Genomic DNA, 27,160 nt, shown 5'->3' on the forward strand with positions numbered 1-27,160 from the left:
AATAAGAAATGTTTTTTTTATGTTTGTATATTACTGTTTTCAATAAACAACCGCAATGTCGTCCGTTCAGTCGCTCTCTACGGTTCTAAGTGTTGGCCGACTATAAAAGACAATGAACGGCGTCTTGCGGTAATGGAGACGAAGATGTTGTGTAGGACTAGGGTCGTGACACGTTTTGATCACATCGGAAATGAAGATATCCGCGATCGATATGGGGTTGCACCGATCGTGGAAAAGTTGCGAGAGAGGCGTTTTCGATGGTATGGTCACGCAATTCGTGCCAACGAGAATTCACTTGCCAAGATTGGTGTGAACATCGAAGTCGATGGTAAACGACCAAAAGGCAGACCTAAACGGGACAAAGGCTGAAGAAAAAGAAAATTTCTTGTAATAATTCCTCACTTTCATTACAGGCACTTTCCAAATTAATGCTTAAAATGATGGTGTACGAATACGGATTTTGCATAGTGTATTTGGTTTTGAAATTTCATGGCGGACATTTTCTATGGACAAAAAAACTTGAAAAATTAAAGAATAATTACAAATTGAAGGACTTGAAGTATGATTTGAGCAACATTTATGCCAAGGAGAAACCGAATGCAATACGAATAAGCATTGCCGAGCATTGAATCTTACAAATGATTTGATGTGGATCTCGGTTGATTTCCCGGTGTCTCGGAAATAAAATGGTTATTGTATCATGCGCTGTTAACTTTTAGTCAAAATGCAATCTTTCTGGGGTTTAGTTGGAAATTTGGGAACTTCATAGCGTTCAAATAAAAATTGTTGCTTTAAAGTTTGATTACTTTCGACTATGAGGTTAACCCGGTTTATCTCTTCTGAAAAAAAAGGAAATAATTTAACCGTGGATCCAGTTTAAAACAACCAGGCTTATGCTGCCATGAAATTCATTTACGGCTTGGAAAATGCAGAAATATTTGACTTTCCACATTTGCACAATTGTTCTTCCCTGCTAATTTTCATTTGTACTTCCAAAATCTCAATCAAGGTATCGGAAACTTGCTTCTTTGCACTTCAAACCCCAGATAATATTCACCTAAACCAACAATTATGTCGCTCAATTTAATGGTTTACGTTAAGGGTTTTAGTGCTACCCCGAGTTGCTATTAATTAAATTATAAAAGATATTACACATTCCCTTTAGCGAAGCCCATATTAAATCCTACATATATAATATAAGAAAATAGAGGCCAATCGAAAAGATTGTTATTTAATTTGCCTCGCTTCACCTTTTCTACAACTATCCCCCTGTAGTAACGAAATAAAATCATAATTAAATTAGTTTCAAATAGTTGAGGATGGATTCAAATATGTGACATGAATGAATTCAAGATGCAGCCAATTATGATGATAATTTTGGCACAAAAAGTCACATAAATAACTGGTACAACCTAACCCTGTCGGTTACTAGTTTAGTTGCATTTTACATTAGTGTTTAGTGCACAGTTAATTTGCGAGTAAATACTGCCCTTGGCAAGCCCCACCTGTGGACCCTTGCACAGTTCATTGTTGTGCCCGAGTGCGAGGGTGGTGTTGCGATCACTGAGTAATGTAGCGTCTGCTCCTTGTGCTATTCCTTTACGGCCCAATGATATGTCTGGATTCGCACCACTCCAAGTTACATAATCAGCACTGTGAATAGATTTTATGGTTAGTTGTACACACATTCATCGTTATGCTGTTAATGAACTTACAGTAATAAATCCTCATTGGGTCCGTTACATAATTCTGAATTGGGTCCTTTGGCTGCAATACGCTTTAATATAGATTGGAATTCCTTTTTGGTCGGTGAGTCTTCATCAGATGTTGTTTTTGGAGTGCTTCTACTCAGAAATAGAATTTTAGATAACATGACTATTGAATCAGTAATGAGAGAAAAGCAAGCAGATCGACATCAACTAAGTGAAAAGAATGGATTCCAATAAGTTCAATGAGTACAGTTATGTGATGGATAATAATAAGAGAAATATATTTGAAATTATGGGTGTCAAGTGGACGTTGTGCAGAAGTCTACTATGAAGTGCGAAGAACTAACTACGATATTTGCTGTTATCTATGCTTCAGATAGAAATATTTTTAGAAAGGTGAAAAGTGATTAAAACTACGAAAAAGAAAAAATAAATCATATTTTTATTGGCAGAGGTATTCTTTTAAGATGGAGGAAAACAAAACAGAAAATCAATGGAGATAGATAAAGTTGGATAGGCTACTAGATTTTAGCTTTCTAAATAAGGATGTTGTCATTGTATTGATACATTTGTATAGAGAAAATCCCAGCCCAGGGTGAAATTTGTGCAGAAAAAATTTTTATTTTTAGCACAATATTTTAAGAACTCTTTAAATATGTTTGCTAACTTTTAAAAGTGTTTAGCAATGAGAACGACAGGGGTTAAAATTTAAATAAAACACAGTAATTTTGCCCAAAATGGTTCTGTATTATCTTTGCTATAATCTATGCCAACAATATATCGTTGAAATGACCACTCCGGTTCATCTTGCACTGGTTGATCCGGGCACATTTGTGATGTCTCAGTGCGCCATTTAGTGTCATATGGCGCCAATGGAAGTTGCATCGTCTTTTTGAATGAATGAATATGGTCTGCCTCAATATTATTAAAGTCTGACCTTCATTCTTTGGTTTCAAAGACAGAGGATGCATTTCTGAAGGGTGAGTACACGATGGGAGTGTTCGTGGACATTGAAGGCGCGTTTGACTGTGCTCCTTTCCAAAAACTTTGTGATGCCGTCAGAGCGCATGATGTTGATGATACTTTAATTAAGTGAATCTATGCTATGCTAATGTAGAGATTACTGTGTGCTGAAGTGGGTGTCGATCGCTACCTAACAGCAGAATCAACGAAACGCTGCCCCCAAACAGTTGAAACGAGCACTCACAGTTTATGGGCTGTGCAAATAGACCTTGGGACTCACGTCTCATATGGTAATGTGGATATATATTGCTATCATTAGGTTGATGTTCGCTAATGCATCCGTAGTGCGTAGGTGAGACAAAAATGTTTTCACCGTAAACTAGCCGCACCGCAAAGAACTGCGTGTCTGGGTATAAAAGGTACCAAGAGCACGAAATCCGGCGCAGCTCTAAATGCATTACTCAATTTGCAGCCCTTGGATATATTTATTCAAAGCACTGCAATGAGAGCAGTTCATAAACTAATTCGATTAGTTGGAAAGCAACATGCTTTCGCAGCGTCTGTCCTGGACGAAATCGCAAGTCTTAAATTTTACATCTTGGGTGCTTGCCCAAGAATGAGGATTCTGTAGACCAGCATGCTGCTTTCCAACTGGTCCGGTCCACAATTAAGTGTATGGCGGACTTAGGAATCTCTCAATTTCTAAACAAAATTTTATTTAGTCTTTTTCGGTTTAGGACTACAAATTTTACAAGGCGGATTTGTGTTCGTTATAATTCATACACATAACGTGTTTTTGAATTAATAAAATGGAGCATATACCACCTTGAAATTAGTTCGGTCACGCTGCTCCCAGGGCAGAGGTGAGGCAGCGCCTGATGAGTTGCCTCTGCCCTGGACGAAACCGCAAGGCTTAATTCGATTAGATCTTTGGGCTAACAACGGATGTGGGAGAGCACATAGCATTGGAAGAGTTATTGGGAGTACCGAATCCAGTTCTTACAATACCTTCTGATTCTCGGGTTTTCATATATTTGTTTGGTAGAAGATATCAAGTCACCCTGAAACGTAAAGAGAACAAATACCACAACTTATGGCAGTCAGCAAGGTTTTGTCTGAGCACTATCTCAATGAAAAGGTTACGAAATTGGGCAATTCTACTCTCGGTAATTTCACTATTATGTTTGCCTTGTTGACTGTGCCCCTGTGGGTTCCCTTCTTATTTCACGCGCTTCACTGCCTTTTGATCGAAGCCGTTTGATCTGTGAAGGTGCTAGGTCGAGGCTCAATAATGCCAGTTTCTTGTCTGGAGGGACTAGGTGCAAGTTCGCTGAAACCAGATTCCTGTTTGGAGAGTTGAGATTCGATACTGTCTAGTTCAATTGAAAAGTCCTTGGATGTAGTTGCGGGTAAGGGGACTAACGTGCATTACTTGCCGCAGTAGCCCAGAAGCGGTTTTGACTTCGACTACACGCACCAGACCATCTTCGCTCCGAAATATTTGTGCAATTCGTCCCATTGGCCATTTAAGTGGTGGAACATAATAATAATAATCGTTGGCGCAACAATCCATATTTGAGCAGGACCTTGAAGTGTGTTAGAGCACTTCATTCAAGACCGTAACGGTACACTACAATACATTGTAGGAGAGAAAGGGGTCAGCATTGCGCTCGGCCGGAATTATTAGCCTGCTTTGACTCAGGTACTCATTCACAGCTGAGTCGACTGATATCCGACACCCAGTCACGATAACAAATCCTTCTGCCGCCAGTGGGATTTGAACTGCGACCTTCTGCTACGACAGCTCAGCGCGCTAAACACGTGAGCCATCCGAACACGTGGTGGAACATGGTCTTTTAAGATGCCCATTGTGCGGGTTCAATGTTTTGTTCTCTTTCCGTCCATTCGTATCGTTGCTGTAGCTGGTTGAGGTACTCTCTTCCTAACTCTTCCAAAAGTTATTCCGCATGGCAGTAAGCAACTGCTTAGATTGATTTTGTTAGGCTGAGCTTCGACATCGATAGTTGAGGTAAGAGGCTCACTTATTAAGAAGTGGCCAGGAATAAGTGGCGAAAGGTCGTGTGGGTCATTGGCCTCGAATTCAAGATCGCCTCGATCTCGATTACTAAAGTCTCCCTTTCTTCGTATGTAAGTGAGGTGGAGGATAGTTTGCTCTGCATCAACTATTTTGCCGATTTAACTGCGGCTTCCCAAAGGCCGCCGAATTGAGGAGACCTTGGAAGTATGAAATGGAAGTCGACGCCTCTTGAAGTGCACTTTCTGCTGATTTTTCTCTCTGATTATGCGTTCTGAAAACGTCCTGAAGGTCTGCAAATTGATTTCTGAATTGATGACTGATTGGAATTTGTCGCGTTGTCTGAATAGATGTTTTTGCAGTCACCGCGTCTACCCATGTTACCCTTTTCAATGCTGTGATGAAACCCTCTGTAGTCAGGTTACTGACAATTTCAAGGTGTATAGCCTTAATTGCGAAGCAACAAAAAACCGCGATATAGACCTTTTCTGGACTTTTGTCTCGAACATGGTAGTGTATCCACACCGGCCCGCAGAACTCGACGCCAGCATTAACAAAAGCGGGTTGCATACGATGTTTCGACAGAGTTCCGAGAAGCTAATGTTACTGTTTGGGATAGGCCCTGGTACAATGCACGCAGTTTTATATAATGGATCTAGCAATGGTTTTCCTCTTGATAGGGCAAAAACGCTGCTTGGTGATGGCTAGGAGTATTTGCTTGTGTCGTAGATGAACCTCGCTCGTGATGAGCTTTGTGTAGGGATGATCATATGGGATTAAAATTGGATGCTTAGTGTCGTAAGGGATATTACCAACTTGTAGGCGTCCTTCTACGTGAATCAGCCCATTTTCATCGACGAATTGATCTAAGGAGGCATTGTTGCTTCTCGACGCTTTGTGTTTTATGAGATTTTCTAGATCTTCATGGAGCTTCTGTCGTTGCATGTGCTTTAGGATGGATTTTATTATGTCGCTCTTGTGTAGTGAACCATGGCTGGGATTTTTTTGATTGTGTTTTTTTCTGGCGATGCTCACGGAACGCAGTATATAAGCCACTATTCATTGAAGCAGCGAGAATGAATTACGGTGATTGCTACTATCGAAAATATTGTTCTGATACGTACTTTTGGCGTACCGTCATTGCAATTTTGCCGACTGAGCTGTCACCTTGCGGTTTAAAAACTAGAGGTCAAATCATAGCATTTTCAGAGAACTTGCATGTAGTCGTACCACGCGATATGATATCTGCAGGGTATCCTTCGATGAAACGTGCCTCCATTGTGTTGGTGCGGTCAATCTCTGTATGGCCACAAGTCTGGCGATAAAACTCTCGCATAAAACTAAGAAAGAAGACAGAGCCAAAGGAGCCAAACTGTAGGGCGTGGTAGGACCGCCATAGTTTCGGGATCAGGAAATGAATATAGATTTCAAATTCCGCGAAAGGAACTTCCAAAATGTCCGCACTGGGTATACTACGAGAGGCAATTTTGGATTTGTCAGAGTGGTCTATTAGACAAATAGAGTTTGAAAAGGGTACACATATCAAGGAATATGTGGCGTTGTTGCGGGAAAAAAAGATTGAGAGTTCGTAGCCGTGACGTAGTAGTTTACCCCGGGGAAATTTTATTTTGAAAAAGAGGGTTCGCGTAAATTTACATTGTACAGCTTCAAGAGCGCGACAGTCACGGTTACGGAAGGGGCACCAGACTACACAGCAATATTCAGGATAGGGAGTAGTGATGATAAAAGCCTCTTTACAAAGGCGAGGAAAGTAGCATTCTTCGAGACTTTCGATGAAGATTATATACAGAGGGAAATTAATACGATATTGCTGAAGATTTGCCAACTAAGCAGAATAGTTTACGGGTTTTGTACAAACCATAGAATTGGGAAAGGGTTGTAATTACACGATAAGCTGATATCAGAATGCCAATCATTCATAGTGAACGAATAGTGCTTTCAACAGTCAGTTTATCGGATATTGGATAGTCAAACCAAGAAAAAACGCCGTTAATAACCAGACTCGGATCAGATGAGTAAATAGTAGGTAATATGGATTACATATTTGGCTGTTCTGGTCAAAAGAGAGGATTTGCGTCGTCTTGATTGTACAAATTATGAAAATTAGGCTATTGGTGGCTGATGGTATTATGATATTTGCACTATGACAATTCAATCAAGCAATGAGGTATCCAAGATGTTTTTGCAGAATCTATCCCTTGAGGTCTGTGCTACCATACAGATGGAAGCATATATTCTAATCAACTAATTATATGGATGCAGGTTTCGTTAATAACAATTCCGAAATTGTGTACAAATAAAAAATGCTAATGAACCACGTATATAAGGACATTATTAATTATTGAATGTCCACTTTACGGGCTTTATGTGTACAGAGAAGTTGGTATAGACGAGTGGGCGGAAATGAGGGTGATGACTATATTTTAAAAAAAAAACAAATTGAGAATACCTCGCCCATAAAAAAACTATCGACTAATCAAACTAAAGAAAGGAAATAGAATAAGAAGAGAAGATTCGAAAATTGGATTTATAGCATACTTTGTGAAATCAGACTTGGCTTTTGAACGAATTTTTTTCAAGTTTACACTATGACCAATTGATGAGCTACTAGATAATGGTGATGATGATGATGATGGTGGTGAAGAAGTAGAACTATGAGGCGACTGTGCTTGTCCCCCTGGCTCATGATATGTTGTTGCAATGAAGCACGGAGTATCGAAAACGGGAATGGGTACACTATCGTAACAATATTCTACAATTTTGACTTCGCAACTTTGTACAGCAGATGAGGCTAAAGGTGAGGTAGCTACAGTGCCACTGTCCACTGTCGTTTCAAGTTGTCCTTCATGCGTTGCGCGTGGGGATAGCAGTGATGATGAAGATTCTTTCGATGGAGTGCATTTTGTAACAGCTGTCGCTTGAGTATCTTCTGTTACTTGAGACTCGTTTATGCTGCATTTGTTATAATTAATAAGAGATAGATAGATTTTGTGTCGAATTCTTTTAAGAAGTTTAAAAGATCAATTTTATGAAAACCGACAATATTGTGGCATGCATTAAGAGAAATATTGGAAACACAAGATATCATCAGCTGGAAATTAAGTGCATGAAATTAATTTTGATATGATGAACGAGTTTGCAGTATGTCCATATGAGCACAGTGCTACACATATCATGAATGAATGGGTTGTGCATTAGGATTACCTTTCGCTTATAGTCTCCGGCTCTTCTTTCACAACGCCTTCCAACTTCGATGTTTCTCCTTCCTTTGGCTTTTTCTTCTTCTCCTTGGATTCATCTTCCTGAAGAACAATTTGGAGAATCTGAGAAGCTCGGTCTTCGGAATAGTTAACACTTTCCAGAGCCATCAGAATGATTCGTTCTGCGATGGATTTGTATTGTGTCTGAAGTGTTTGCTTAACTGCAATTTTTAGAGGATATCATGTACTCAATAGTTCTTTCGAGATATATTTTTTTTTATTACTGACTTGATTCTTTTTCTTCTGCTGTTAGAACCTTCGGATGAAGAGGGATGATTTTTTCGTCACTGGATTCAGCTGTACGCTTCGCCTCCTCCATGCGACTTGAAAGTTTAGGAGCAGCTAGCATATCACGTTTTGTGTATCCCATAGAAACGAGTTTCTCTGACGCCTTCTGTACATTATTATCAGAGTTTGCGAGAATATCCAGTAGAAGGGTTTCGTCCGCTTTTGGAAAAACATTCTTCAGGTATCTGTGTTGAAAGAGTCAATGAGTATAGTCAATAACCACGATTTTGGGGTGGACGAGCTTAATGAAAATGTGTAAGGATAATCAATAGTTAAAGATACGTGATCTAAGGATATATGATCAGTGCATGTTACTCAGTTGATCCTAAATAAAACACAAAACTTCTTTAGACATTACTAAAGTACAAACAATAAAAAGTAATCCGATATTTATTAAAGCCGAAGCACTAACGAAAGAGGTTTGAAATGCAAACAAAGGTAAATCAATTTCATATAAATCTGTTAACCTCAGCTTCATCTTCGGAGACGAATGTGGTTTCGGCGAATAGCGCGGAGATCCGTACAAACCGCTAACAATACTTCCTAGACGTCCAGGAGCAGGACTTGCCGTACGCGATAGCATAGGATCAAAACGGCGAGATGGCGGGGTCATTTGAAACACAGATGAGTTGCTGTGGAACAAATGACGTTGAGCCGGTGGCGTGGCAAATGGTCCGGGCATTGTAACCGGATGTTTCTCAACTTGCAGCGCACTTATAACTACTGCTTCTCGGTTATAATATCTACGCATTTCAAAGCAATCCAGTCCAATTGTAATTTGGTCAAATGCATCGTTTGACCAATATGTACAGCAGAAGAAAGAGTTAACATTGCGAAAGTTAGTTAGATTTATTTAGTGGGGAAAGCGTGAAAGCAGAAAACATTTTAGTGGTTTTAGATCATTATCAAAGCGCAATCCAATTTCCGTGAAAACGTATACTTACTTTTTTAGCAAGAGACGAATGTGGTTCTCACTAGCAGTGGGGAACATGTTGTTGATTTTTGCCACAACGGCATCTGTATCGATATTGTTGGAGAAAGACGTTTCCTGAATGGTTTGCCTTCTTGGAAGATTATTTATTCGCGGAGTCTGCGGACTGGATGGGCGCAGAATGGAAGACATTTCCTGAAACATACATTCTCTATTAAAAATATTCACTTATCAACAACTCAACAGATAATTCATGCTTGATAAAAACCACTCTCCGCTGAACAATCACTGAATTCATAACTTACCATTTGTACTTGCGATTTCGTCGACAAAAGAGGGCTTGCTGAAACGTTGTGTAAACTTGGGTTGGGACCCTGAAACGCTTTAACAGCAGGATAGTTACTTGCAGGGTACACATGATAGGGGGACCCATGCAGAGGCTATATTTAAGAAAGAATAATGTACTGTACACAAACATAATACAACATTGAAAAAGACATTATTTATCTATTAATTTGGAATTAGCATTCATGGTGAAAAATTCTGCCAAACATCAACTTTGGTGTATGATACAATGGAAATATGGGTTTCCCTCGTAAGGAGACTTACTTGCATCGCAATGGACTCCGATGAACATTTATCATTTTGCAACTGTTTGTAGCGTTTCCTTGGATCTTCTAGTTGCATGGCTTTGGTGAAGTAGTTAATATAGTAGCTGGAAGCACGAACATATATGTTAGTCTTTAGGTACTCATTTGTCAATGCGATTTCAAATTTCATTTGACTTAATTAGAAATGGGAAGCATATCTCTCTTTACTTCTTAAGGAGTATGTGACTGTAACAGGTGCCATGGGGGAAAGGGATTCGGAGCGTGCCATGAGGGTGGCGAGCGTATAATCGATTTTACGGACACCCATGACCTCGTACTTATGAATACATGGTTCATCAAACGACTGTCCCATCTTCCTAAATTTTATAGTGGGAACAGTAAAACGCAAATCGACTATATTCTCATAAGACGCCAACTAATTGCCAAGCCGTTCTCTATGAGACCATCGCACCTCAACATCGGCCGCACACGATTACCGACCATTACGAATATGGAAGAATCGTGGAACCAAATGAAAGACATGATCCACAAAGCGGCCTCTGCAACCCTCGGGGTCACCAAGCCGGGTAAACGGCACATCAACCGAGATACTTGGCTTTGGAATGATGATGTTGAAATTAAGCTCCCTGAAAAGAGACGCCTCTACCACAAATTATTATGAAATTGGCAAATTTATAAGAATGTCAACCGGGAAGCAAAGAAAGCAGTCGCTGTCACCCGAGCGAACCGTTACAAAAATCTTTACGATAAACTGGACACTTGGGATGGCGAGATAGATCTGTATCGACTTGCTAAAAGCCGCAACAAGCGTATATAGGATATCGAACACTTCTGTTGCGTTAATGATAAGAACGGTACTTTGCTTACCAACCGTCGAGCCGCAACGGATAGATGGCGAGAATACTTCGAGCAGATTTCAACTGAAGAATTTGCTCATCCTCCACTTCCGCAATCATTGCCGACATTTGGACCAGTTCCACCTGTCAGCGCAATTGGTGCTCAGAGGTGAAGGTGAGGAAGACGGGGTGGCAACCCTGTCGGCTGAACCAATACCAAGTGGCCGAGGAGAACCTCCAAGTGGTGGCACCGGGACACGCTGTATGGCATTGGCTTGCCGGCCGTGAAGCAGTAGGCGAATGCTCCAAGGCTTAATTAGGGCGATCAGACCCGAGTCTGCACGGGGACTCATCTGAAGTGGCAATAGTCACGAAACCTTACCAGGGGTATACTGGTACCATGAGAACCGAGATAGCTCCTGGACTCATATACTTCTGGAGAATTCCTTTTGTATGTGAGTAAAGCTCGGTTGTTAGCGGTTGGCCCCCTAGTGGGAGCTTCATGGGGGCTGTGGTGATGCTCAAGTGAGAAGAGATCTTCGGGACTCGGCGTGGTGTTTTATTTCAACACGGGTACCGTACTCCTTAGTTCGGTAGATATTTAGGCAGGTCTTGCATCCACCAGTATGAATGCTAAGCCATGCATTTGGTATAGACTGGTACCGTTGTTGCTTGTCACAGCGTGGCTCTGATTGTGGTCACAAAATCAATCCGTGTCTTAAGAAGACCGTAGGATTAAATCTCCACGACAGGTACCTACGTGAAACACTCAAGGACTTAACTGTCAGGGCAACTGAAGTCGAGGAGGCAATAAAACAAATGAAATCAGTGAAAGCCACAGGAACTGACGACATTGCATCTGGGCTCTGGAAAGCAAAGAGCTGGGACTCAACAATGTGGCTCAGTGAATTCTTTATTAAGGAAGGAAGAACACCATTTGACTGGCAAGAAAGTACACGATGCGCGGTTACTCATGGAGAAAAACCGTTGGAAACATCGCCCTCTTTACATTGCATTTCTGGATTTAGAGAAAGCGTTTGACCGTGTACCACACGAACTCATCTGGTATGCTTTGCGACAACAGCTGTAAAGGAATACCTGAGTCAAATCAGAGTAATAATCTCGGGCGGGCGCAATTCTGACCACATTACCTCCTATAGGGTATTGTAATCCAAATTGCTAGTTTGACATTCGATTGCAGCCAAATGGGAAAATGGAGCTCAAAATTTTCTACAGCGGTCAATTATCAGAGGACTACAATGGATGGTTTTGGAGCAAGAAATTCAACATGGAGCAAGGTGCACATCAGTCCGCGCCGTCAAAAAAGCAGAAGAAACTAGCAAATTCTTCGTCAAAGTCCCTATAAATTTCGAATCGAAATTTGGACCTATTTCAAATCCATAAACTTTACAGAACTAACACCAGTGGGATCAGTGGGGATAACTACTGGTTTCTGGTTCAAAAACAGAAAAACTTTTCAAATCAACAAAGACTTCAAAATCAGGATAAAGGAGCATCCCATTGAAGTAAATTAATTATCCTATTTGAAAAGGATGGATTCGTTCTGAAAGTGGCCCCCAAACTGCGAATTCAGGTTGAACGGTTCCATTGTGGTATTGCTAGAGCTGCAAATGAATCAGTTCTTCGACGCTATGTTTACTAGAAATCCATCGGCGAGGACATTGATACATTAGAACGACCGCGCTCGTCCTGCTTCAGCTAAAAAAACATCATCATCATCAACGGCGCAACAACCGGTATCCGGTCTAGGCCTGCCTTAGCTAAAAAAACAGTGTGCCAAAATCTCTTCACCCTAGGACAGACGGTCTTTGCCTGCTTGAGGAAGATGCATGTTGTCTTAGAGCGTAGGAATGCGAAGAACTCGAGAGCAACTGATAGGGGTTCATATCAATTACGCTGGCCATTTCTAAGGTCATCATTTCCATGTCAAGGTGGGGGAGAAAATTCCGCAAACGACGGCAGCTACATCGATTTCAGCAAACGAAATTTTGAAGGTGATTTCCACGCGATACGAATTTCCAGATACCACGGTCTCCCGCAATGCAGTTTTAACTAACAAAGAGCTTAAGGTCTTTTACAGAGAAGGTACAGAACTTTATCGCTCCCAAAACTTAAGCCCAGATTCACCCATGAAGAGCAAAGAACGAACAATAAGTACTGAACTACTTCGTTCCAAAAGGGTTAATGTTCAGCAAAACAGTATTTCCATAGGCTGACGTAAGGTCAACCTCAACTTCAGACATAAGCCACGTGACACTCAAGATTCTGCTCATAATCGACTTGTTGCCCTTTTATTCAATTGTGAAACCTTTCCACCCTTCTCTCACCGATCCATTTGTATTTTTAGTATTAAGTCCGTTGCCTTACAAACTTCATTATTTAGCTTGTTTGGCAACACGGATATATGGTTATAAGGAGTATCATATAACTCTCATTCATACGTTACTTTCAAGTACTTGGTCCCCTGTGATTAGTATTATAATGAAGCTGGAGAATAGACTTCATTAATAATGAATAATGAGGTTTTATGGCTTTTATAACTTACAGTCTCATTTTATTCAGGAGCAAATAGGAAGCTCATTTAAAAAGCTAGAAAGAACCCACGGAATTAGCTAGAGCTTTGAGAAAAAAAGACGTTGCTTATTATTTTATATTTTTTTATGTTTTTGCAAGCATTTGAAATATCCTTCACTGAAATGAACTGTGGTAATCTCCATAGATGTCCACTTTTCATCATCTAAGTAACAAGCAACATGTAGAAAAAAATACAACAATGATCACAATCTATTTTTATTGATGACGCAATGAAACGACAACCAGACGAAACCTCTTAATATCCTTCCCACATGACTTGTGACTTCCGCTTCCAAGCTAAATGGCTCGTAGCTATCTTATGCCATAAATCGATACAAGCTCATTATTAACCCACAAAACAAATAGAGCACTCAGACATGATGTCAACTCACGTGCCACTGAACTCCCCTACCCCCATCCCAGTCCAGAAGCAATTAACATTTGATGCCTCCTTCAGGCATGCATGCATCATTGCTATTATGTCGAATGCAGCCTTTTTGCATCCTTTTACACTCGCGCCACTTCATCTTCGCGAAATCTCCTGCATTCTCTGTCACATTTAACCTACTTTCAGGGGGTGGACGGAAATATTGTAAGCAATCACATTCCTCCACTGGGTTGCTTGGTACGGAAGCAAAACATTGATTGCGCAGGACCAAGGAATGGGCGCCATTTAATTTTATTGGAATGTGAGGATTTTAGATTGATAAAACTACGAGAAATCTACTTGAAATATTCGAAATTTTCACAGCACTTGAATAGGACAAGATTAGGTGATAGGATCTTACCATTTTCCGGTTGTTTTGTCCACTTTACAGTCCCAACCGGGCGGAAGTTTCTGATAGTCACCGTGACACTCCGACATCGTTGAAAGTTACTTACGGAATGGCGTTTTCCCCGCTGTATAGTTCCTTGGAAGCAGCAAGGAGAGAAGCAAAACATTGTGGTGAATAAGGATAACTTGATACTATCGTTGAATTCAGTAACTAAATGACAGTATTCAGCTAGTTTTCATAAAATTGAAGGAGACACCTATTTAAATGTTGAAAAATGGTCGCTATCTTCATAAAATTTACTAACAAATATTACGTAATTATAGTGATTACCCAAGGAAACTAATTGTTCAAAAATTAAAACGTAATGCTTCAGCCACTCTTAAAAAGATATTCATCCATTTATTTTCAAATCCGAAAGCTAGAATATTGATAAGCTTATGCATTAAAGATTTAACATTTTGTGGGGAGCACTGACTGCAACTAACAAGGATATCTGGGCATCATGTAGCTGATAGGATCAGACTTAAATCAATAAATTATAAATTGGAGACTGGAAATTGGACACTTCAAGTATAAACGGGTGAAATGTAGCCACCGAAATAGGTATCTGGCAAAATAAATTAATTCAATGGCCCCTGTGTCGGATCCGAGGAATCGATTCTTTTTGGCGTCAATTGTATCTAGATATAGTGTAGAATATTTGCGCAAAGTGATTTTTCGATATTCCTAGTCGTCCGGAAATTACAGTCTTAAACAGGTAAAGTGTCATACGTCAGGTTTAGGTCGATCGTCGTAATGAAAAGCGAATTTACCGGTCTGAACGACGTTCAGAATTGAATTGAAATTGAAATTGTTTTCTTAATGAAATTGAAGGTTTGTGGATTAGGTACAGCAGCTTAATAGTCAGTTAAGATTCCATGGTTAGTGATCACATTCTAATTTGTAAATTCGGTTTTCTCGAAACGAACGTTGAAAATCGGGTCAAAGTCCAAAATCTATCCAATGAAATTCTTTGAAATTTTCACAACTTATTCAGAACATATTTCTACGGTTCGAAAACTAGGATAATTGCAATTTATCAGGCCGTTTTTTACGTTAGATGTATAGCTTGAAAAAACACTAAAATTTACAAAAAAAAAATTTAACAAGGCAATTTCCCTTTTGATATTTTTTAATAATCCTAATTTGCGAACCGTGATATTCTCCACATATTAAAATATCATTAATTTTTTAAGGTTTTGTGTAAATGTGTAAATCCCACTTACTATATGTGAGTGACATAAATTTACGTGTAGTTTAAAGGGGGGCCCTCATCCATGCAAAGGGGAGATGCCATTTTTATTAATGAATATGATCCCAAATGAAAGGTCTCGGTTACGAATCTAATATTAGCTTTGACGAAAATTATAAAATGCGCGAGTAAAGAGTCAAAATGTGCACACTTAAAGTCAGACAGGACTCATTTTCGGAAACTGGCCAATCCAGAAATTCGAAAAAAAATCGGGAAGGTGCGTTTATATGAAATCTAGGCCTCAAAATATGTCCCATTTCGATATCTGTTCAAATAGACTTATTAATAGTATATTACCAACTTTTAGAAATTGACTAAAAACCCCACTTAGGTTCATCTTAGGAGTATCAGATTTTGTACCAGCATAGAGGACAATGTTTCGTATACGCATGACAAGCTTCAGTCACAAATCCGGCCATTAGTGCCAAACTTATAACAGCTTAAACTTGTCAATTTCGCGTGAATTTGTTGCATCTGAAGCCACGCAAATAAGATGATGACGTCATAATTAACGAGAATAATTGACATTCGAATGAAATATCAAAGTCCCATATATGCAGAAGTTACTTCTCCTCAGCCCTTTTACTCTTTGTTGCTATTAGGTGAGTCCTTTTTAAGGTTTTGTTTGCAAAACAAAACCAAAAAATAATTTTACACCCCCCTTTTACATGTATGGGGACCCCCCCCCCCCCTTAAATCTCAACGAAGAAGGATATCACTCACTGCATGCCTGGGCGTCACCAGTTCCCACCTTCTCACTAAATTTCGTGTCAATCGGTATAGTCGTTAGACAGACAAACAGACATTGAACCGATTTTAATAAGGTTTTGTTTGTAAAACAAAGCTGTCAATCAAACAAACAAAACCTTATTAAAATCGGTTCAATGTCTGTTTGTCTGTCTAACGGCTACACCGATTGACACGAAATTTAGTGAGAAGGTGGGAACTGGTGACGCCCAGGCATGCAGTGAGTGATATCCTTCTTCGTTGAGATTTAGGGGGGGGGGGGGTCGCCATACATGTAAAAGGGGGGTGTAAAATTATTTTTTCACCGAATGTAGTCATGTGGGGTATAAAATGAAAGGTCTTGATTAGTACTTTTCGAAGCCGGTTTTAGTTTTGAAATTTGTTAGATAGGCGGGGAGTGGGAGGGGTGGAAAATGATGATTTTTTTAACGAACCCATTCTCTGAAACTACCCAACCGAAAAATCTGAAAAAAATCATGAAGCTGCCTCTATATGGTGCCCAGGCCTCAAAATACTCTCCATATACTTGTTCAAATTAAGTTAATAATAGCGTACTTCCATATTTCTGGGGAAATTGAGTTAAACCCCCCTTAAGTTTATCCCAGAGTTATAAAAGTTGGTAGTATTATAAAACATAATACGAAGTATATTATCCCCGAGTTTGATCAAAATCATACTATTAGTAACAAAGTTACAGTAGCTCAAATTTGACTTTACCGTGTAAATTTACTGCAACTAAATATCAATATCACATTAACACACATGCTAAATGCATATACATAACGGACTGCTTACAAATGGGATAGTTCTACACTCAAATATACTCACAGAAGAAGCAAACAAAACCTTTCATACCTGAAGCGCCCAGCTTCCGGTTTCCCGACTTGTTTGGATCTGTTTTTGGTGAACTTTTTCAAATTTGCGAATACTGCTGAACTCCTAGGGTGAGGCTTATGGGATTAGCTATAATCGATAGAATACTTTGCAGAGCAAAATATTTGTGTAAATAGCTGCTGATGCAGTTGAATTTTTAATTATTATTCAAGTGTAATTGCCACGCACTCAAAGATCCTCGCATAGGGAAATACAAAATCTTTTATACTTGAAGCGTCCATGGTGCTAGGAAAACACCCGAAAAACAGTTTTTTGGAGATGAATGGATTAGTTGACATGCACTTCAACAATGGGGGATAATATCGGTCTGAAAATTGTCACGTATGCTCTAGATATTAGTAAATATATGGTGAAAATTTTGCATTTGTGACTTTATTTAGTTCTTAAAAAAAAATCCCAAAGAAAGTGGAAAAAACGGCCCACCCTTAAGGAATGAATTTTATTTGTTTTTTTCAAAGAATTGAACAATTTGCATTGCAAGCATTACCAATCTTATAACAGAGGATATTGTACCTCACATAATTAAGACATTTTTGTCTCTCTGGGATTACTCAGGTTTAGGGGGGATACCTGCACAACGGTCGAGAGGTAATCAAAAATCCAGCCCATAGTGTCATGTGGCTAATACTGATGAGTAGATGGCATTGGGAGATATTTGGGGTCACGAACGGAACCTTTGGAACATCGGATAACTTCCCACTGTAATTAATTTTGCTTGGCAATTGGGTCATTGGGCACATGGAGTACTAATAGACTCCTCGCTTTAAAAGATAAACATATATTTTTCCGTACAGAAATAGTAAACTTGAAGCGTTCATTCATTTATTATAACTTTTTTAAAGTTTGACAAGTCTGACAATGGGGAAGGAGGAATTCGGAATCTAATTGAAGCGCCTAATAATGTCCCTGGGCGAGTAGTTTGAATAAAAATTAGAACTAAACTAATAGAAATCTTGCTCATATTTGTAAATCAATTAATTTACAGATTCAAATGCGAAAACTGTGGCGGTGATGCAGCTGGGAGCAATTGATGAAATGTTAACCGTCGCCGTTGAGTTATTAACGTTTCTCTCTCTTCCCTGTCAACGCAACTGAGGTCGCGGATCTGAGCTTTTGAAAGCGAAGAACTGGGACCCAACACTATGGATCAGTGAATTCTTCAATTGGGTTATTGAGGAAGGTAAAACAGGATCTGAATGGCAAAAAATTACCACAGTTCCAATATGGAAAAAGAAAGGTAGCTCTGAAGAATGTTCAAATTACCGTCCGATCCGATTACTGTCCTCTACCATGAAGATTTTTGAACGCATTCTTGACAACCGTATTTGCAAAATTGTTGAAATAACATTGAATCAAGTCGGCCAAGAACTGCGGAACTACTGGCGCAATACAAACCCTATCTCAACCTCCACGTGGTGATCGTTGGGAGTTCTTTCTTCATGAAAAACTGCAGACGGAGAAGGATGAAGGCGAGTCTCCCGCACTTAAAAACGGGACAAAATGTACTAACTGGTCCTCCAGGTTAGGGGTCAGGTAGGGCTGACAACCCTACACGGAAAACCGATATTACGAAGCCACGGAAGGAGCCTCGGACAGGATGGATTTTAAAACGACGAACTCGGCAACGACAACGAATTAACGATTTGCGTTCTCATGGAACTTGCGCTGCCTGTACAGGCCGAATGATGCTGAGCAGCTAGCCGATACCCTGTCCCAATATAAGGCTGATGTAACAGCGTTGCAAGAGATGCGATGGACAGGGACCGGTTTCCTGGAGAAGAGCCGCTACACCATATATTTTAGCGGCCATCCAGTACACTATGTGCTCGGAGTAGGTTTCTTAGTCAGCCAAAAAATGAAACCTGTTGTTATCGGCTTTGAAAATATAAGCGAAAGGCTATGCACTATGCGTTTGCGAGGCAAATTTAGAAATATAAGCCTCATAAACATTCACGCCTCTACAGAGGAGACTGCAGGGTAGAAGAAGGATACCTTCTACGAGGCAGTTGAGCGGACCCTCGAAGCCTGTCGCAAGTATGATATCAAAATCATACTTGGAGATTTTAACAGTCAAGTAGGAATGGAGCCCGTATTCAGGTGATACGTCGGCTCAGGTTTACCAATGATAACGGACTGCGGATTATTGAGTTAGCAGTGTCGCACGAAATGGTTGTTGGAAGTACCTGGTGTGCGCTACTCGGGCCACCATCTCGTTGGCATAGTGCTCTGAGCTCGAATTATGACACCACCTACAATTCCATCCGACAATCACATGAGAATGAATACTGAAGCCACTCACAATACAGCCCTCCGTAACACCTATAAGGGGGAAATGGATGCCGCAATAACAGCAGCTAATAGATGTCCTGGAGATGAAGCATCAACAAATTATCTTCACAACCACTTGAAGAACGTTATCATTGATACGGCCACAAAGATACTTGGCCCCAGCCGCAAGAAAAGTCGGAACGGCTGGTTTGACGATGAATGTAAGCTAGTAACGGAACGGAAGAATGCTCCATACCGAGTAATGTTGCATTCTCAAAGAATGCAGGCTCGCGCAGAGACTTATTACGAACTCCGTCGAGCGGAGAAGCGACTTCACAGACCGAAAAAGGAAGCCTGGGAGAGTCAACAGGTCTGTGAACTCGAAAACTACAGAGAGCAACCGCACCAGGCGCGGAAGTTTTACCAACAAATCAGCAGGACCCTATACACCTCGATGCTCATCCTGCCGAGACAAAGAGGGAAATCAGTTCGTGTAATTCATCGGCTTAAAATCATAAGTCGCCAGGAGCCGATGGAATTACAACCGAATTTGTTAAATATGGAGGCGGCCAATTACACCAAGTATTAGATAGCGAATCAATGCCCGACGATTGACAATGGGGTATTATCTTTCTCATACATAAAAATTATAGAGTATGCTGAGTACCATCTATAAGATATTCTCCGCTATCTTGCTAGGGCGGGTAGTCCCATACGCGTAGAACATCAGTGGCCTATACTAAAGAGGCTTCACTCCAGGCTAATCAGCAACAGATCAGATTTTTTCTTTGCGGCAAGCGGTGGAAAAACTGTTGGAATATGGTCATGTCCGTGTCCGGATGGCTGAGTGGTTAGAGCACAAGGCTGTCGTACGGAAGATCGCAGTTCAAATTTCATTGGTGGCAGTCGTATTTGTATCGTGATTTGACGTCGGCTACCAGTTGAATCAGCTGTGAATGAGTACCTGAGTCAAATCAGGGTAATAATATCGGACGAGCGCAGTGCTGATCCCATTGCCACCTATAGGGTACTGTAATCCTGTAATGTACCGTTGCGGTCTTGAATGAAGTGCTCTAACACACTTCAAGGCCTTGATCCAACGATTATTATTATTATTTATTTGTGATTATAAACAAGCTAAATTAGGAATCTTGTCTGATCTATGTCTAAAATACCACATTTAGCTTAACGTTTAACGTTTTAAAAACTGCATTTTTTTTCATTGTCATTTGGGTTTTTCTTTTCTACCTTAATTTAAAATTTTAACTAGAACTGATCAAAAAATAACAACAAATAATTAAATAAAGAAATCATGGAAAGTGCACTTAAAAAACTGTATTTTCTCGGAATTAAACATTACGTTCCCCAGGAAACGTGTTCGACCACTGTTTTGCACGTGAAAACCAATTCACCACGGGGTTCGCTTGTAGGCACCAATCCGAATTATCTTTACATTTACACAGCTGTCAACCCAATTGACTCATTCACCCACACTGTGACACAGTTTTTTCTTGACATTTTCATTCGCGAGTGGCTTCACGCAACTGTGCCAAATCTGCCGCGAAATTATCAGTTCGGGTCCGCCTAAATACTTAGAATTTAGTTCTTTAAGTTCCGCCAAGTACTACTCACCCTCTCGAGCGAAAATCGGACGAACCCTGCGAAGATGGAGGATATTTTTCACTGGTGTCGGGAAGGCAACGCAATCCAGGTTCGCTTGTGGCTAGACGACACGGAACATGATATGAATCAGGGGTAAGTGAACAGCACTCGGATTCAAGCAAATTGGACGAAAAAACGCACGGATCTCACGCGAAAACCCCAAAAACTTGTGGACTTCCTTTTTTGGTCGTAAATCTTGACAACACCCATCTGCCACTTTCGAGATGAGCCGCGAGTGTGTGAGTGATTTGTCCAGATTGATTCGGCCTTGGCTTCTGACAGATGGTGGTGTAGTGTGCGTGTTGAATAGTGTGTTTGTTTACAAAGCGGCTTGATTGGTAAACAAACTGCAAATGGACGCTGATTGATGGGATTATTCGGAATGTTGTACAGAAAGGTGTTATTTGCATCTACTACTGACCAGGGGAAAGAACGGGCTATCTTGTAGTAAATTCTCGTTTCCTAAGAATCACAACTGTCATTATAATAAATATATTCCGTTTTGCACAGCTGGGTACCCACGGTGTGCATCTTCTAGCGAAATTCATCCTGGTTGGCCCGAAAAGGATGTTAGGGCTGGATTCTTGTAGATTTTGGTTGGTTTCTCCATATTGGTTTGTACGAGTGAAAACTCTGCCGGTCAATAATTACATAGATCTCAGGTCCCAACATTTAAAAGGGCAATTATCCTCTAATTTTTGGCCACGATGTTATGATGACGCATTTGATGATTTCTTCATGTGCACATATATGTATTGCTTTCGGGTGATATAAGCGAAAATGTATCATGGCTAGTACTTTTTTATGAGAAACGAATCTAAAAATATACAATGTATGCATGTATTTATGCAATGAAAGCCGGTTTACGAAGTTTACGGTCCATTCCTTCATATTGAGTACATGACTTATCAATAATTATGAATTTGTAAATACGTGACTTGAACATGATTCGCCCTCATGGTTGTTAGTCATTCCGCCTTCCGACGCCATGAGCTGGTTTTAATGGACATTTAATCATGAATATATATATCGCTGATCTTAGCGGCACCTAGAAATTCCCCGGAGAATTGGGTTTCGCAAGCTATGACGTAGAACCCACGGACCACCTGACAGGAATCAAAGCAGGGGATGGATCCAATGTGCCTTTGGCGTCCAGGAGATGCTCAATAACTATCTCCGACAGGCTGGCTTCAACGCTGGTCAATACCTCCGGGGCTAGTTTGTCGCTAGCGGAATTGCCGCCAGCGCCACACGTAAGTGGTTCGTGGCTTGCCGCCAGCGCCACACGTAAGTGTTTCGTGGCTTGTGGGCTGCCTGTTGTGGTTTACTTTTCTCCAGAGGTTGCTTAGCGTCCGAACTTTTGCCCACTCTGCTCGCTTGTTTCCGGTGACCGACGTTCTTGTCGGTCTTTACTTTCGAGGGATCCTCCGAAGTCGACCGTTTCGAGTTAAGAGTAATATGTCTGTTACTCGCTGCACCCAGCTTCACGGCAGTGGATTGCAGGCTGGAAACCATCAGCCCCGTCTGCTGTCTCGCCCTGGGAGGTCCATGCTATTAGTTTGAGCACAGCGGTGTGCTACGGCGGGCATCGATTGTACCGCTCTCAACGGCTACTGTCTCCTGGCTTGATGACAGCAGTTCATCCTCCGATGATGTGCCTGGCGTCACCACTTCTTCTTCTTTCGCCTGTTTGTTATTTTGTTTGTTTTGTTAATTGAGTCCATGCATTAGTCGCACGAGTAGTCCGGGAAGAATGTCCACCCTGGCTAGCTCAGACACTAGGGTAAGGGTTTTATTTGAAATTGCGCATACTGAAGGCCAAACTCTCCATTGGCCGCGCAGCTTTCGGCATATGCTATTGCACCTTGGCTTGGGGTTCTATTAGCACTTTCTCCAGTGTAGGGAGGACGAGCTTGGGGCTGTTGATTTGGCTCATCCCTAAGCTAAATCCACTTGCTCCAGCAGGCAAAGAAATCTTCGTCAGTCGGATGAGCCTATTCCCAGCCCGGCCTACACACTCTCGTCCTCTTAAACTACCCCTATTTATACGGTAACTTTTAACTCTACTAACTGCTCTGTAATTGTTTTTCATTCTTCCCATTTTTAAGGTTTTATGTAAAACAAAACCTTATTGAAATCGATTGACTGTCTGTCTGTCACACGCACTTTTCTCCAAAACGGCTAAAGCGATCCGATCGAATTTTGGTGGACAGATGGGAACTATGAAATTTCACGTATACAGCGAATGACATAAGTTTAGGTGGAGTTTAAAGGGGGGCTCCACATACATGCAAAAGGGGGATTTAAAATTTTTTTTCACCGGATATAGTCGTGTAGGATATCAAATGAAAGGTCTCGATTAGTACCAAATCTCATGGAAATCTGGCCATTAACGCCAAAGTTATAGCAGTTGAAACTTAACAATTTCGCGCGGACTTACTGCTTCTAAAGCCAAATAAAGTGCTGACGTCACAATTAACTAGAATAATTGACATTCGCGTGAAATATTAGAGTCGCATATATGAAGAATCTATTTCTCCATCGCCCTTTTCAAGGTTTTGTGTAAAACACTTATGTGAAATGTAAGTCTCGAAAGATGTTCCGTTCTGATATTTGCTCAAATAAACTTACTAATAGTATATTACCAACTTTTAGAAATTTACTGAAAAATCCCCCTTAAATTCCTCTTACGGGTACACCGGCATAGAAGACAGTATCGTGCATACGCATGCCAAGTTTCGTGTCAAAGTTATAGCAGTTCAAACTTATCAATTTCGTGCAAATTTACCACATCCTAAGCCTTACAAATAAAATGCTGACGTCATAATTAACGAGAAAAATTGACATTTGAATGAAATATTCAAATTCCATTCATGAAGAGTCTACTTCTCCCCAGCCCTTTTTTGTATCTTTTGTTGGTTAAGTTCTTCACATTTGCTAATAATATTGAACTCCGAATTTGAACCGTGTGAGGTTTGCTATTATGAAGAACCCTTGCAGATTTCTCGACAGAACCGTCCTGCCACGTCGACTGAGCTGAACACCCTAGCATTTCTCCGAGGCGTTGAATACAGCACAATTATTTTTGTTTTTAACGACATGGAATGCATTTTCAACTTTTCAAGAGAGATCAAATATCATTTAGCATAGTGGAGTAACTCCAGCTATACTTTATTTATGTATCTCTTTCGCTGATCTCATCATTTTATTTTTGTTTTACTGAAGACAGTACAAGATATGTTGCCTCAAACCCTTTCTTTTATTTGGGCTTGGGGCCAGCATACAATGTAAATAAAATTGCGGAATTGATGTTATAATAACAGTAAATAAATATTTTCGGAAATACCGTAATTCACATTTCAAATTCTTAAAGGACAAGTGATTTTAATGCTTAATCCTTAACATCTCTTAACATTTGTACCAGTGGATACGAAATCTATCTAATACTTCTTCCACATTTTGTTAGAATAAAAACTACAGCCGGCTCAATTTTTTGGGGTATCTGATGAAAAAACTAAATACGAAGTACTACCTCGGCTTTCATGTTATCAAATCAGGGTGTCTTTGCCAGCTGTGTTCCGTGCGGTTTGGCATTGGCAGCTGCGGGACTGGAACTTTGGCCGCTGTGAATGGTTTCTTTTTGCAAACCATAAAGTGAACGCCAACTGATCGTCTCAATTATATTAATTCAACGATTATTTTTAACACCAGCTTCAAACTGTTCTAAGCAATTTGCTTTATCGTGAAGCTAAAAAATAATTTTCTATCATAAAACTGTTTAAATAAGGACCAACATTTTTCATGACATCAAGATTTCGTTTTCCTATTTGCTGATTTGAGAGCACATACATATGACATCTAATGTTTGAATTTTTTGATTCTTAGTGACGACCATGGCTTCAGTCCTCTGCATTGGTGCGCAAAAGAAGGACACTATAAACTCGTAGAAATGCTTTTGCAACGCGGAGCTCGAGTTAACGCAACAAATATGGGAGATGATATTCCGTTACATTTAGCTGCTGCGCACGGTCATCGCGATATAGTTTTGCTGGTAAGGATATTCACTACATAGTTTTAATGAAAGCGAAAAATCGGTGATTCTTTTAGCTTTTGAGAGAACGTTCCGATGTGAACGCCACGAACGAGCATGGCAACTCTCCGCTCCACTATGCTTGCTTCTGGGGCTATGATGTTATTTGCGAAGACTTGATTAATCATGGAGCTCTTGTGTCGCTGGCGAACAAGGATGGCGATACCCCATTAGACAAAACAAAACAGGGTTATGCGAAAAGGTATTTTAGCAAAAGTCTAATTCTCTATTGAATAAGCAAATGAACTGATTGGGAATCTCAATTCAAAGGTTCCAAGACTTGGCGGAACGTAACGGTCAAGAAATGAAAAAGATTAGCTTTAAGGATCAGAGCTGGCTTGGACTGAAGACACGATCCCGCGATGCTACTCTATCGCGGTACAAGGGAATCAACATTAACGACTTGGATTTGCGCAGTCAATTGGCAATCACACCAACAGGGCAGACATGGCGTGGTCGCTGGCAGAAGAATGATATCGTCGCTAAAGTATGAAAAATGGTTTTAACATAGTTTGTTAATGCTGCAATGTAGACATTTTTTTTTACTTAGTTCTTAGACGTTAGACAGTGCACACCAAGAATTTCGCGAGATTTCAACGAAGAATTCCCCAAGTTGAGGATTTTCTCACATCCGAATATCTTGCCCGTAATCGGAGCATGCAATACACCGCCAAATTTGGTTGTTATTAGTCAGGTAAGTGTCATATTTCAAAAACAACTTAAAAGTTTGAAATCTTCAAAACATCAGACAAGAATTAGGAAAAAATGGCATCGTCATCTGAGCGTGGAGTTATTTTTCAATAAAAGGGAAAATTTTATTCGATTTCAGTATATGCCACGGGGCTCGCTTTACGACTTGCTCCACGGAGCCGCTGGTGTCGTTGTGGACACAGCACAGGCAGTTCGTTTCGCTTTGGACATCGCTCGTGGTATGGCCTACCTACACTCTCTGGAACGTATTGTTCCTCGTTATTATCTCAACAGCTATCACGTGATGGTAATGAAAGAAAGTCAATCAGTATTTTTTATTTATTTAACACTTGGACAACAACTTCCAGATCGACGAGGACTTAACTGCACGTATAAACATGGGTGATGCGAAATTCTCGTTCCAAGAACGTGGACGTTTGTATCATCCTGCGTGGATGTCGCCTGAAGCTCTGTTGAAGAAGCCAGCAGATCGAAACTGGGAGGCATGCGATATGTGGAGCTTCGCCATGTGCATGTGGGAATTGGCAACGCGTGAAATTCCATTTGCTGATCTATCACCCATGGAGTGTGGTATGAAGATAGCCTGTGAAGGTCTACGCGAAAAAATCCCACCGGGAACATCGCCGTATTTAAGTAAATTGATTACAATTTGCATGAATGAGGATCCAGGAAAACGACCGAAATTCGATATGATTGTACCAATTTTGGATAAAATGAAGCGCTAATTTGTTGAAACACTTATCTTGTGGAAAATTGATGCCAAATATGCAACGAACATTACTTCAATTCTAATATTGCTAAAGGAGCAGGAAATTAATATGATCTATTATCTTGCTTGCGAACGTACTTCCATTTTTATAAATTCGACTTTTCCAAACTTTCTCCTTGTTGCATATAAAAATCCAAATAATAACACAAAATCGTGCCTGTAAAAACTAGAGTTGAATAGGAAATAGAAGTTCATCCAGGACGAAGTCCTCTGAGGACGTTAATGTGCCTAATCGAATTTGTTACGAATAACCATTTAAAAGAATTTTATAATTTACGTGTTACGCTTGTCCGCTTTTAACGGTTTGAGAACTACGACAGCTGCCTTATTGTATAAGTATTTGCTAAAAAATATTGCACAATTATTAGTCAATTAAGAATTAAAGTATTTACATGTTTGCTAAAGACTAATCGAGCCCGATTTAGGACTACGTGGATTTTAAATTAACACTCAGTGTATTATTTGTATCCGCATCAGAATTGCAGAAATTTTTTTGGATTGTATTCAAATTTACACAAATTTTATTCATATTGTTTTTTTATAAAATCAAGGACGAGCGGGTGTAACGACAATTTATAATCTGGTGCTTTTCTTACGATAACTGAGTTCAAATATCCAATTGTATTTTTAAAATTAGTTTTAACTAAAAATTGTACACTTTTAATACGGTTGTTAATTGTAACATAGAATTTTTTAAAATAAT

The 27,160-nt window shown here is 40.2% G+C and overlaps 2 protein-coding genes across 6 annotated transcripts; one reads left to right on the forward strand and one right to left on the reverse strand.

Moving 5' to 3' along the window:
- Positions 1 to 446: 446 nt before the first annotated feature.
- On the reverse strand, positions 447 to 20,992 carry LOC119648092. 5 transcript variants are annotated; one of them, XM_038049588.1, is made up of 10 exons: positions 14,356 to 14,460; positions 14,038 to 14,281; positions 9,817 to 9,922; positions 9,513 to 9,647; positions 9,221 to 9,402; positions 8,744 to 9,019; positions 8,217 to 8,461; positions 7,933 to 8,149; positions 1,716 to 1,844; positions 447 to 1,653 (listed from the first exon to the last, which is right to left on the reverse strand). In XM_038049588.1, the coding sequence occupies exons 2-10, from the start codon at positions 14,112 to 14,114 to the stop codon at positions 1,434 to 1,436; spliced, it is 1,587 nt and encodes a 528-aa protein (XP_037905516.1). In that variant the 5' UTR covers positions 14,115 to 14,281; positions 14,356 to 14,460; the 3' UTR covers positions 447 to 1,433. The 5 variants fall into 5 exon arrangements, with proteins under 5 accessions (XP_037905516.1, XP_037905514.1, XP_037905513.1 ...); XM_038049586.1 differs by lacking the exons at positions 447 to 1,653; positions 1,716 to 1,844; positions 14,356 to 14,460 and adding exons at positions 7,160 to 7,680; positions 20,858 to 20,992 and having other exon boundaries at positions 14,038 to 14,160; XM_038049585.1 differs by lacking the exons at positions 447 to 1,653; positions 1,716 to 1,844 and adding an exon at positions 7,160 to 7,680 and having other exon boundaries at positions 14,356 to 14,471.
- On the forward strand, positions 20,712 to 27,160 carry LOC119648093 (integrin-linked protein kinase homolog pat-4). The gene is made up of 7 exons (XM_038049591.1): positions 20,712 to 20,980; positions 24,773 to 24,938; positions 24,995 to 25,179; positions 25,248 to 25,464; positions 25,528 to 25,671; positions 25,807 to 25,974; positions 26,036 to 27,160. The coding sequence occupies exons 1-7, from the start codon at positions 20,892 to 20,894 to the stop codon at positions 26,411 to 26,413; spliced, it is 1,347 nt and encodes a 448-aa protein (XP_037905519.1). The 5' UTR covers positions 20,712 to 20,891; the 3' UTR covers positions 26,414 to 27,160.

Source organism: Hermetia illucens, chromosome 2 (genome assembly GCF_905115235.1).
Source record: "Hermetia illucens chromosome 2, iHerIll2.2.curated.20191125, whole genome shotgun sequence".
Classification (NCBI taxonomy): Eukaryota; Metazoa; Arthropoda; class Insecta; order Diptera; family Stratiomyidae; genus Hermetia; species Hermetia illucens.

Coding starts and splice junctions, on each gene's coding strand:
- LOC119648092 (XM_038049586.1), bottom strand. CDS start 14,114: ATGTCGGAGTGTCACGGTGACTATCAGAAACTTCCGCCCGGTTGGGAC. Junction 8,150..8,216: donor AGCAGAAGAAAAAGAATCAA/GTCAGTAATAAA, acceptor TAAAAATTGCAG/TTAAGCAAACACTTCAGACA. Junction 7,681..7,932: donor CCGGAGACTATAAGCGAAAG/GTAATCCTAATG, acceptor TAACAAATGCAG/CATAAACGAGTCTCAAGTAA.
- LOC119648093 (XM_038049591.1), top strand. CDS start 20,892: ATGGAGGATATTTTTCACTGGTGTCGGGAAGGCAACGCAATCCAGGTT. Junction 20,981..24,772: donor GAACATGATATGAATCAGGG/GTAAGTGAACAG, acceptor TTTGATTCTTAG/TGACGACCATGGCTTCAGTC. Junction 25,180..25,247: donor AAACAGGGTTATGCGAAAAG/GTATTTTAGCAA, acceptor CTCAATTCAAAG/GTTCCAAGACTTGGCGGAAC.